General features: G+C 38.3%; 1 protein-coding gene across 1 annotated transcript; it reads left to right on the top strand.

Moving 5' to 3' along the window:
* Positions 1 to 6,274: 6,274 nt before the first annotated feature.
* Positions 6,275 to 11,568, top strand: LOC130656498 (serum response factor-like). Its single transcript, XM_057459360.1, has 4 exons — positions 6,275 to 6,731; positions 9,908 to 10,255; positions 10,463 to 10,711; positions 10,799 to 11,568. Exons 1-4 carry the CDS (start codon positions 6,375 to 6,377, stop codon positions 11,252 to 11,254), a joined length of 1,410 nt encoding a protein of 469 aa, XP_057315343.1. The 5' UTR covers positions 6,275 to 6,374; the 3' UTR covers positions 11,255 to 11,568.
* The last annotated feature ends 955 nt before the right edge of the window (positions 11,569 to 12,523 follow it).

Below are 12,523 nucleotides of genomic sequence, written 5' to 3'. Positions count from 1 at the left end.
AATTGTAGCACACATACAGAGCATATGTATATATTGATCAATTAATAATTGAAACACATGATCCCGTTATAAAAAACATTCCCATTCTTATCCAAAAAGTAAGTTAGTAAGTGTGTAAGTAACGAAAAGTTTTAACGCCTTTGAGGATTTCATCCTAACGGTTGGCTCTTCCTCCCCTCCGACTGTAGCTATGTTACATTACCGCTAGAGATACGTATAGCATTGCTCTAACTTGCTTGCCTGCCACACAAGCCGGTTAGCGGTCAGTAGATAGCACCAAATGTGCTGACAACACTGCACTTGTGCGCCGGAGTGGGTACTCAAACCTGAAACCTTATGATTGCAAGACGAATGCGCTACCACTATACCATTTCTGCCAAACTAACTGTTTTGTTGAGTCAAGACTAGCTATGGTGCTTTTTTTTTAACTGATGTAGATATTCTAGTTATGGTCCAAAATCGTTAGAATATCGTCTGTCTGTTCCCTTCAGACATTGCAATTTCTTGCAGGCAAAATTACATTCTATATCTCGGATTCGTTATCTCGAACTTTCGCTTTGTCAAGCCTGATACCTTCAGTTTATTTTATCTCGAACATTCGATTTTATAAAAATTTTGATTGATACATGAAAGAGGCTTTTTAAAATCCTCCTCATTTCAAAAATGGCTAGCAGGCAGAAGGACGTGGTAAACACGTTGGCTGAGAAATAACAAACAAATAAAAAATACAAACTATGATCCATATAGTGTTTTTTCTGTTCCGCGTTTTCGGCTAAACAATCTAATCAAGAACGTAAACTTTCGTAAACAAAAAACAGGTATTTCGCTATCTCGAACTTTAAAGGCATTTGACGCTCAATATTTTTATTATCCTTTATCTCGATTTTTTTCATCGGTCCCCTAAGAGCTCGGGATATCGATCGTCAACTTTACGTTATTTAAAACCTTGATAATGAGCAGAGCATACTCTCACATGGAAAATCCAACATGGAAACAATATATCCAAACAGTTGAAAGTAAAATTTCTGAAAATATCGGATTGATTTTTAAAGCTAAAACTTTTTTAAATTTCACCTTTTAAAGAACTTATATTTTTTTTTTTCGCGGAGTCCCCTTTGTCCAACGTACCTGCTTTCAAAAAGAATCTCCCTTCGTCTTTTACCCCGGACTCTGTGTCATTACCTGTTTTTGAAAGAATAGTAAAAGGCAAGTTTTAAAATAATGCTCAACTTTATTTCGACTAAATTTTATCTCTCAAACAATAGCAGTAGCGCTTTTTGACATACCTGATGAGTGAAACATACTCTCTAGCAGTAAGCGGGATTCAATTCGCAGTCGCTAGAACTTCGCAAGTCGTAAACACGAACCACCCACCTACGTGGGGTAATATGTTAGCTTCACACGAAGATAAGCATAATTTCCCCTAAAACGGGCGGTCTTTTCCTTCTCCTTCTCTTCTTCGACGCAATGTCATGACCTGGCCCCTCAACCTAGCCCTACGTCGGCTGTGTGCGCGTGAAAGTATCTTCATAGACTTAACGAATTATGTTAGATACCGCTATAAAATTTAATTCAAGGTATTTTACTAAACAACGCAGCTTTTTTTTCAACTAAATCTGCCTCCAGGGGTGAAGCCACTAGCTGTGGTTTTTGAGGGACCGGGTTTGGCACGCCATATTGATTACTCCACTTTGTTCACCAGCTGCAAGGTTTTGTTTTTTGAAGCGAGAAAAATATTTGATTATATTTGGTTGGGTTAGTATAATTATTTAATTGCTTAAATTTTAATTCTATCTATGTAACATATTTTCTTTATTGCGTCTGGTTTTAGTAAGCGGCTTTCTTAAGCCCCTTTCTTTTGCCAGGGGACTTCTGAATTTCGTAGAGTTTAAGGTGGGGCACGACAAGTTCTTCCTTGTCGTGCCCCAAACTGATCATTACAAGTAATTAATAGCCGATTGCATATTAACAATAGTGAAATACACAAACTTATTGAAACAACATACTCAATAAAAATATATATCTTGAAAGTATACAATACCGATAAATTTTACCATTATACAATTGAAAAGCATATAGAAACTGTTTACTACAGTTATCTTAGCAGTTGTGTCAGCATAAACTATAGTATAGGTATATAATTTTTAGTACACCAGCATAGTTAGCCAGCTAGTTACATACTTTTAGTAAACAGTTCTTACCTATCCTACCCTCTGTTATTTGTCACCCTTCTGTATGAACATCAGGAAACGCAGCGTGCACAGAAAAACCGAGGCCCTGTTTACAGTATCGCTAGTTCTGTCCAGTGAACTTTTTATCAAGATGAAAAATTTGGGGCAAGTGCTTGTACTCAATGCAGCAAATACCATGCGTGTTTAATGTTTTGTCGACTATTTCCAAAGCTTCTCTATGGACTAGTGCTATTTTCTTTAATCAAATCCCAAATTCAATTTCCATAGAGAGTACTCAACTTTAATAACTCTTTTGAAGAGTAATGGCAATGACATTCTAGCCTGTCTTATTTTGTTCTTTAGATTAAAACATTTGTTAGTTATAAATAAAACAAACACAAATAATTGTTCTTGTTTAATCATAAATGACATTTGTTCATGTTTGAATCTTGACTTTCAACTCAAGTGATTGGAGTTTTAGGTTATTGGTTTTGCCATGACAGCCCTTACATGCCCATGCCTGGCAATGGGTTCACGACAGACAATATAGATGTTATTGGTGCAGCATAAATACTGAACGTACACTTTCGCCTACATAAGATTGCAACTTAGGAATTAGAAATAAGCTTCACATCACTACCGCTCTCTGATGCACTGAAGACACTTGTTGTCATTTATATTGATCTTGGTATGGTACGTTTAGAGTTGTTAGCCATACGACAAGACTTGGGCAAACCCTTTAAATCATTCGCTGCAGGGGTTCAGGGGAAGGCTAAGACCTGCGATTTCAAGACAACATTCATGCACCAACTGCCGCACAGTGTACCAAAGTTACGTTTAGTGACGCTGACAAATGCAGAACCGTCTACTGCCCTGAATGCGACAGAACATTCTACCTACTCTCCGAGGGTGGAACTGGAAATCAACATTCGCTGAAAAGCCTGTTAAAAGAAGAACCGAGAAAACAAAAAACGTATGGAATCAACCCTTCGTCGCGGCGGCGACGATACTCTCAGGCAGATGTGATCAATCAACAGTTCGACTTCGTCTTCGTCTGGAGCACCAGATACTCAATAAGGGTTAATGGGGACGTGCACAGTTAACAGCTTGCCCGACAATCAATATGCACCTAGAATTAAAGAAACGACCTTCTGAATTCGTTTTTCTAAAGCAACCGATGATGTAGGCGCACAGACAAATATATGATTCTTAGATCACTTCCTGAACTCTGGCTTTAAAATGTCAGATTCATTTCTGGCTTCTCTATCACTGATGCGCATCGGCGTGTCTCCTTTGCACTCTAAGAGGAGCATCCACCACAGAAAATGCGCCAGCATGTTAAATTAATAATATATGCCAGTCGCGAAGTCAGATCTATGTACTTCTCCTACGACTAGATGTTCCAGCTGGGCATCATCAACCATGACTTTCCGGTAATTCAGAATCAAAAAACAAAAACAAAGACAATGCAACGTCGTCTAATAGCTCTATATGCGGTGCAACCAAAGAAGATGGTGTCATGTGCAACTGCCTGACGAGAACGCCTGCACCAGAGATCGTCCTAAAAAACTCCCGTTAACATGCAACCTGGACAATAATGGTAAACTGCGTAGCTAGCTCCTCAAACGCTATTCTTCTTCTACATTCAGCACTTGTGCACACAAGCGGCTACCACGTATAAACGACCCTCCTGTGGAGGTCCATCATCCTCAAGGATAGAATGACGCCTATGGCATGCCATGAGGCCATATCAATGCCTTTTAACAAGCGAGAAAAGGTGTATCCACGGTTGTCATTGCACTGCAAGAGGGAGGCGCAAAACGCTGAATCCCTCTTTCATCTCGCTCGTCGCATACCATGCAACACCTGAAAAACCGTTACTGACACACATGTGTACTATAGCCTCCGCTTCGTGATTTCGATCGTCATTTCACGGCATTCATCACGCCAATCGGCAGATGGCGCTACAAAGGAACTCCTTAGGATTTCCTGATTTTAGGTGAGGGCTACAAAAAGAGATTCGGAGCCATGTCATTACAATGAAAATCTTAAAAAACACTGTTGGATAGGTATCAACCTTCTTATCCTCCTTGCGAAAGCCGGAATCGTGCTAAATCCTGACAAATTGTAATTTGCTTAGAGGAACGAGCGAAAACTGTTCAGAATAGACGGATACGTAACTTCCAAAATATGATTAGGCCATATTATATTTGTGTGGTATGCAATAGATGTGATGAAGCAATTTATGATATCAATCTAAAAATGTTCCAATTTTTTCCAAGTTTCAAGATATGAGAATCACTGTTTTGCATGTCAAACTTGCCATATAAATTTAAAAGCTAAGAATCCGAAAATACCATGCCCAGGCTGTTATGTATAGGATGTTCTTCCAAGATTAGCCGAGTGCAATGGGTTGGTGTTAAAAAAAATGAAACGTAAACTATTGTGATCCGTTTACAAAAGCAAAATTCTGCATATATCTTTGAGATCCCTGGGAAATCGCGTCCCCAGGGTTTCCTTTTCGCTTTCTGTTATGTGGCTAGCGCGAAAGCGAAAAAGAAGCTTTAAGAAAGAAATTGATCCTTGGGCTCTCGCTGAGAATCCTCACTACAACACTCACACAGCTTTGGTTTTCTGACACTTAAAATGTTTACAAGCTAAGTAAACTGAATGATCATTTTTATTACTAGTGATTTACTGATCAGGGATCCGATAATAAGTCAAACTGTGCTGTGTTCGAATTTTATTGACAAAATGACAAAACGTGCTCTTGCAAGTTATTCACGAGGAAAGCTGAAAATCAGAAATTTTATAGTCTGCAAGGGCTTTCCATTTTCGGAATATAACCTTACGGGACAGTGCTTGAGAGGGATGATATCTTCTATTCTTATCGACGAACAACGCTTTAGACTCGCCCTCGTTCCAAGGAATTTTTACCTTTTTGAAAACAGCGAAGAACCTAAATAGCAAAAATTTCCCTAGGAACAAGGGTAGCTTTTTTAGACTCTGCTTCCTACGGGGTCAACCTCATCCCCAGGGCTCTTCCACGCCTGTATTATTCTGACGAGACGGCTCTGTAAACTCTACTTAGCTCCGTAATATAAATGCCCCTGGAGACGAGGTTGTCATTCTTGCGTTCAGTTGAGAGTAGAGGTTTTAATCTATGGAGTTATATGTGGGACAATATTCGTGTATGGTTTTCGTCGCGTCGTAATAGTTTTCGTGGTGTCGTATCTTTCTTCATGGCGAGGTTTTCTTCGACTCGTATCTTTCTTTGTGGGGTGGTTTTACGTTTCGTCGAGTCGTACTTGCGTTCGTCGCGGCGTATTTTACTTTGTGGCGTATTTCACTTCGTGGCGTATTTCACTTCGTGGCGTATTTTACTTCGTAGCGACAAATTTTTATGCTTTTTTAACAAGAAATTACTTAATTTGTGTAGCGCTTACAAGAAATCCAAGTCACATGAATAAAGTGCGGTAAAATAAACTAAACCTTTTTTAGTTTAGTGCTAAAAATTATATTTTATTTTCAAGTTAGTTTTACATTTATGATTATGAAGAAATATTATGTGTTGTGTAAGACTTTTATGTAATAATTTATGGTTATGCAGTTAGTTTAATACATTTAGCTAGCTAGTTTAGTGGGGAAGATTTTGAGAAGAATGTATCGTTTATTAAAAGAAAATGACACAAATAATAGCTAGCTCTGCCTAGAAAGAAAGTGAAATATATTGTGTAAAAGCTTCACGAAGTTAGTAATTCCGTGTAAAAAAAGCATAACTTTTTCGCCACAAAGTGAAATACCCCACGAAGTGACATACGACACGACGAAACATGATATCGCAACAAGAGTAACACGCCACGACGAAGAGCATTATGTTGGGACGAAAACCACACCACGAAGAAGGATACGACACGACGAAAACTATTACGACGCGACGAAAACCATACACGAATATTGTCCCACATATAACTCCATATTAATCTCGCTTTTGGACGAGAATGCAGGTCACCTTTTTGCAGGTTAGTTATGCGGTGCCATATTAGGGAAAGAAATATCACAGGTTTTTGAGGCAGGACTTATGACGTCACAGATTTCGATTGTTTACACCACACCTTTATGGTAAGAAGCAGTCCATATATAACACTTATTACCTGACCATATATAAAAATTTAAACCAGCCATAATAGGAATAAGCGTCAAATGCAGAATATTGGTTTGGCAGAGTATACCAGTGCAGGCGAGACGATAGTAGTCCAACAAAAGAGTCAGTTGCTTAATCGAAGCGATGGACACAATGTACAACAACAACAAAGCCAAAGAAGCTTTACACAGCCCCTTATCGTGGATGAAACGAAGCAGTATATGGATGGCTTGGTACCTGAAGATGAAAATGATACTGACGAAGAAATGAAAGTTAGCAAGCTGTCTGAGTTGGAGGAAGCAAAGAAACGTGGTAAAAAAACAAGAGGAAGAGTGAAAATAAAAATGGAGTTTATCCAGAACAAATTGAGAAGATACACAACTTTTAGTAAAAGAAAAACAGGAATAATGAAGAAGGTATGTAGCTAGCTAGCAAACGATTTGCACTCCTAAGTTTAATGATAAGATTATGAAATAAAAACAAATTCCTGGGATGTGTGACAAACCCCTAACCTTTGCTACCAACTTCAGGCGTAGCTCTTGCTCGAGTTATAAAGCTAATATTTTCCACCAACAGGCACTGTGTGGATCATTCCGGCTTACAAAAGTAAGACTACATCCTATTTCTTTTGCATACTTCTCCATATTGTAGCTGGAATAGAAGGGACGTTGTCTGATTGTGGCGCCGTAGATTTGTGGCGCCGTAGATTAGTGGTTATAGCTCTCGTACTCTGTGCGGGAGACCGGGGTTCGATTCCTCTTGACAGCGATTCAACATGGGCGAATGAATGTTACCATAGCCCCCGGTTAACCCAAGCCATGTGAGGGAAATTGGGAAGATGGCACACTGTGTGGGCCGTTGGATGTTGCTGGGAGTTGTCTAGTAGAGCGCGGGCTCTAATTGGGTCTGCGTAATAATAGAAATAATAGACAGGGTATATCCCTCGATATTTGTGAGGCTAGCCATGTAAAATATGCACATCTATCTATCTGATGATAGTTTCTCAGGTATACCATAAGTTGCAAATATCCTGTCTAATATGGGTTTAAGTCTTAAAAATTAGTGGATTTAGAGTACTGGTCAATAATTATGTGCAGATAATAGCTTCCAGCGATAGGACCTTTAAAATTAGCATGAAGATTTTGCCATGCTTGATCTGGAAGGATATTTGATGATACAAGTAGCTTGGAGGATCGGTGAACTAGCAGAGTTGCATGGCAAACATGATCTTCATGTATTCCTGGACTAAGGATCGCATAGCGGAAAAACCAGCATTGATTGTCTCAGGAGTTTCAGGGTTTTATCGACGAATTTGCGTCCTTCATAAGCTAATGCTACTGCATTTACCTGAACAGATTGTGGAAGAATGTATTCCTGGACTAAGGATCGCATAGCGGAAAAACCAGCATGGTTGTCTCAGGAGTTTCAGGGTTTTAATGCTATTGAATTTACCTGAACAGATTGTGGAAGATTGACTTGACATCCACGCATGATCAATGACATACAACTCAGAAAATATATTTTTGGATTCTTACAAGGCAGTTTCATCCTTATTATCTTTGCACATCTTCTGACAAACTATTTCAGCTGTTATGGCTTGTGGCATGTTTTGATGTGGCATGTTTTGAATCACTCATTGACATGTCTGTTCCACTTTCAATGCACCAGTCCTTGACTTGTTGATCATTGAATTGGATGGTTAGTGGTGGGTGCTGTGATACATAATCACAGGGGGTTTTCTGTTCCGAATTGGTCTATAATATGATAATGGAATGGCAGGTGCTTTGTTCTATGACAGTCGACTCTTAGCTGTTTTGGTTTGAATACACTGTCATGCAGTTTAACCATGGTTGATGATCAATAAACACACATTAAACAACTTTAATGTGTGTTCCTAAGGTTTACATTCTCTGCATGTACATGTTGATCAGGATGTTGATGCTTTCTCTTTTGATTTAAGAGTAGCGGGACTCTACTGGAGTCCATAAACTGAAGTATGGTTACATGGTCTCCAGTAATCTTTGTATTGTATATTGTGCAATTGCACAAGGGTGGCTTTTGTACCAGCAAAACTAAAATCCACGTACAACCTTGTCTTGCGATTTGTTTCGTACAGTACAAAGACTCCTTTGGCACAGTCGCATTTTGATTTTACGGAATGACTTTTTTCTCTTTCACCCTCAATGAACGTCACAGTTTTCTTGGTCAGGTTTCTGAGCAGTTCTGTCAATTCTGGGTAGGATGCTGTTCTATCAAAACTCCCAAGGAATTTGGAGTTTAACTGAGCAGTTTGTAGAAAACTCTTGACCTCTTACATGATGTTGGTGCCAGGCAGTCTGATGATTGCACATTTTGCTAGATCAGGGGACATACCTTCAGCAAAGTATACGTTTGCAAACCAGCACACTTCCGATTGACCAAGATGGCAATTTTTAGGTCTGATAGTGACCTTGTACAGAAAATTGTCATGGGCATCTTCTTTGCCACGAACCAATAAATTGTGTTTGATATGAATGCCATTTTCACATTTTTCAATCATCTTTCTGATACGTTTTTGCACTGTAATGGTTGCATGACTTGTTTCCATTCCCATTCTTTTGTAGTGCTGAATTCCCAAGGGAGATCTTTGATTTCAAATTGATGATAGTATTTTGTCATGTCCGAAGTGGAAAATCTGTCACTTCCGCAAAGTTGGTGTCATAGCTCGTCAGTTATTGGGATAGGTTCATGGGTAACATAGATTTCTTTGTTTACAGATTGACAATCCAATGTAACTCCAATTTTCTCAGTACCTTTTTTTGTGATGACAATCAATGTTCCTGGCTCTTCAATTTCCAGTGGACCTTTAATTATATCTTGGTTTAGCATCCGTTTTATCGGTGCTTTAGTTTGGGTAAGATACTGAAGAGATATACTTGAATTAGCCTGATCGGGATCTATTCCATACTGTCCAGGCTAACATGCTAAAACTTTTGAGGACAAAAAGTGCCATAAGATGTTATTAGCAAAATTAAATAATGTAGAAAAATTAGAATGCCACAATATTCAAAGCAGTAAACCTGTGGGATTATTTTTCACAGAGCAGCAAAAGTTTAAAGTATAACAAAAGTTTAAAGTATAACAGCCTCTAGTTAAACGGATATGCTGATTTAACTTAGCCGTGTTATTATATATTACTTTACTGCTGTTTGTGGCAAATACAAGTAAAATAGTGCAATTTAAATGACATAACGTCTATATTTTATCAAAATACTCAATAATCCACACTAAATTTAAAATATTTGACAAATAAGATGCAAGCGAAATTTAGCAAACTTTTGGATTGCTACTTTTAATCCACGTCAACAGTCCTTTTTCCTTGAATCGCTGACCTCCAATATCTTCTGTTGACTTATTTGCGTCTGTAATCGTCTACAAACAAGAATCATTATTGGTCACTAAATTTAATTCAAAATGACTTTTCAGTTTCTTTTGTGGTATTGTAAATTTCAAGAAAAAGAACAAGTATACTATTTATTTTTAGGATTATTCGTTCACATCTATATGCATGAAGTAACTTCATGTGTTAGGTAAATTCCTATTACTTTCTTAGGCCTATGAATTAAGTACACTGACTGGGACGCAAGTTATGTTATTGGTTGCGTCTGAGACAGGACATGTGTATACATTTGCTACTCGGAAGCTGCAACCCATGATTACATCGGAAAGTGGGAAAGCTCTTATTCAAACCTGCTTGAACTCACCTGATCCGTCACCTGCAAATGCTTTGCAACAGACTGTCCAGCAAGCGCAAGTACCCATCATGAATCCACCACCCGTTGTACATAATCCATCGCCACCTATTCAAGTAACTCTGTCTGGTGCCAGTGAGCAAAGAATGTCACAAACAGGTTACGAAGAGCCCGATCTTCAATATGCGAATTCTGAAGACGAGTTAAAGGTAAATTTTGTTTTAACTAAAAAGGTCAACCTTTTTTACCTTTGTGCCAAGTGGGTATATGGAAGTTCTGTTTTTATTGTTTGAGTTGTCATTATGAATTTAGTGAACTCCACAGAGTTTAAAGACCTATAAAGTTACAGAAAATGTTAACTTCAGGTATAAATCAGGTATTTATTTTTACTCCTATTTTTTTGTTTTGTTTTTCAGATTGTACAGTCATCTTCGTCAGGTGCGTCAATTCAATACGTGGGTCAATCGGCACAGTCCTTCCCCGTAACAACTTTTATTACCCCAGCTTCACAAGGCCAGTCCTCAAAACAAGTACCGGTTACGTACGCAGTTCAGCCTGTAGGTGGTATCACGACTATATTTTCTCCCAATGGGGTGTCGTCCAATTCATCTTCACCTGCTGTGCAATTGCAAGCATCACAGATTACACAACAGCCACCACCAAGAGTATGTGTTTAAATGCAATTTTTGTTTGTTAGTTTGTTTGTTTGTAGCATTTTCTTCAGGCCCCAAGACTACGTTGCTTTTATTTAGATCCTTTCTGGTCAACTGCAATTGCATCGTATTCACCCTCAAAACATTATTCTGACCGGCAACTCGCCAAGTTTGCAATCCAACCATATCATTCTAAATCCATCGGCAAGCCCGTCGTCCTCTCTTGTTGTCGCTAACGCGGATGAAAAACATAAAATGAATGCTACAACGCATCAGCAAGACGTCATAACGCTTGTTAATTCCGACCTGTCGAGCACTCAACCTCTCCAAATGGTTTATAATCCAGGCAGTGGCGTATTATACGCCCCGCAGTCGGGCGCTTTTAAACGCAGTAGTAATCAACACGAAACTAACGCAGATGTTGTATCCCTGCAGCATACACCTGTTATACAAACCGCTAGCCTGCAGCCGGAGACTTCTACAGCGATTATCAACAGGGGTGAAGGAAGTACCCTGTTGATTCGTGATAATGATCATGGCAGAACAGCGAAGTGATGTCTGTGTTTTTGTGCACTTGCAAAACAAGTATTTTCTAAATGGATAACCTTTCGCACGTTTATGCTTCAATAAATTTTAAATTGTTTTTAATGGATTCTTTCGGTTGCTCTCTTGGTGTGTTGAGAATTTTTTAAAGCTTGTTTTGCGCTTTCAAACATGTAATATAAAAGCTTTGTTACCCGGACTGGCATTTTAATAGTCATGATTGGTTATAATTTTGTAAAATTTTTAATTAACTCATTTTATACCTGTGTTCTTCAGTTGATTCGTTAAAGATAGAAAAGAAGTAACGCTGCTGGCAGTGTTTTTAAGACGTTTTTTTTTCAGTTTTGTTTTAAAACTTTCAAAAATGTTATCAGCAATGGATAACGAGTTGAGAAATTTGTTCAGGTTGATATTGCATGTAGAAGAAGAAAAAACGACAGAATAATTGGCACATGTTTTTTTTTCAAAATAATCATACCAACAGACGTGAGCGAAACCTTACAAAAAAAATTCGTGGTGGTGTTTTTGTCATTTTTATTGTGGAAAATATAGTTATATATCTCGTATGTGGTAAATTTATTAGCAGTTTACCGAGAAAGTATCCTTTCTTTCCTGATCATTTACCAACAGTAATCGAAACACTGCGCAGATAAAAAACTTGACATGGCGAGCATTTTCTTTGCCCATATTTTGCCTTCTAAAAAAACATTCTGCAAAGACAGCGACGACGACTTTATAAGATTTATACATTTTGAACTTGTTCAAGGAAAAACAAGTTAATACGCGAGAATTTGTATATATTTTTAAAAAAATCTTTGCAACTTTACCAACCGGGTTTAGCTCACCTCCATATGAACAACCCCTTTGAATACACCTCAGAAAACTCTCACACAAAAAACACAGCTCTTCATTTCGTACATGCTAAAAATCGCCCACTTGCATGCGCAGTTCGATGCAAAATGAAAACAAACAAAACTGCGCATGCTCAGATACAATTCGCAATTCGCTTCGTGAAAATCCCCTTTAGTCATCTTTGCTAAGGTCAAATTTATAGAATTTGCATGGCGGATATAAAAGTTATACATGTAAACGTGCCCACCAACCAAACTCGTTTCCAATCGACTAGAACAAGGTCCTAGGAGAGATTGTCCAAATAGCTTATTTTGACTATGATAGCGTAATTAGGACATCATAACCTAACCATCCACCATCTTTCTTTTAAATCAAAATAGTGTATTTAGGCGGTTTTTTAAAACACGCCGGAAAAAAACGTTGTGCACA

This window comes from Hydractinia symbiolongicarpus, chromosome 9 (assembly GCF_029227915.1).
Source record: "Hydractinia symbiolongicarpus strain clone_291-10 chromosome 9, HSymV2.1, whole genome shotgun sequence".
Lineage (NCBI taxonomy): Eukaryota > Metazoa > Cnidaria > Hydrozoa > Anthoathecata > Hydractiniidae > Hydractinia > Hydractinia symbiolongicarpus.
The sequence above is the reverse complement of the archived record's forward strand: the minus strand, read 5'-3'. Positions and strand labels throughout refer to the sequence as shown.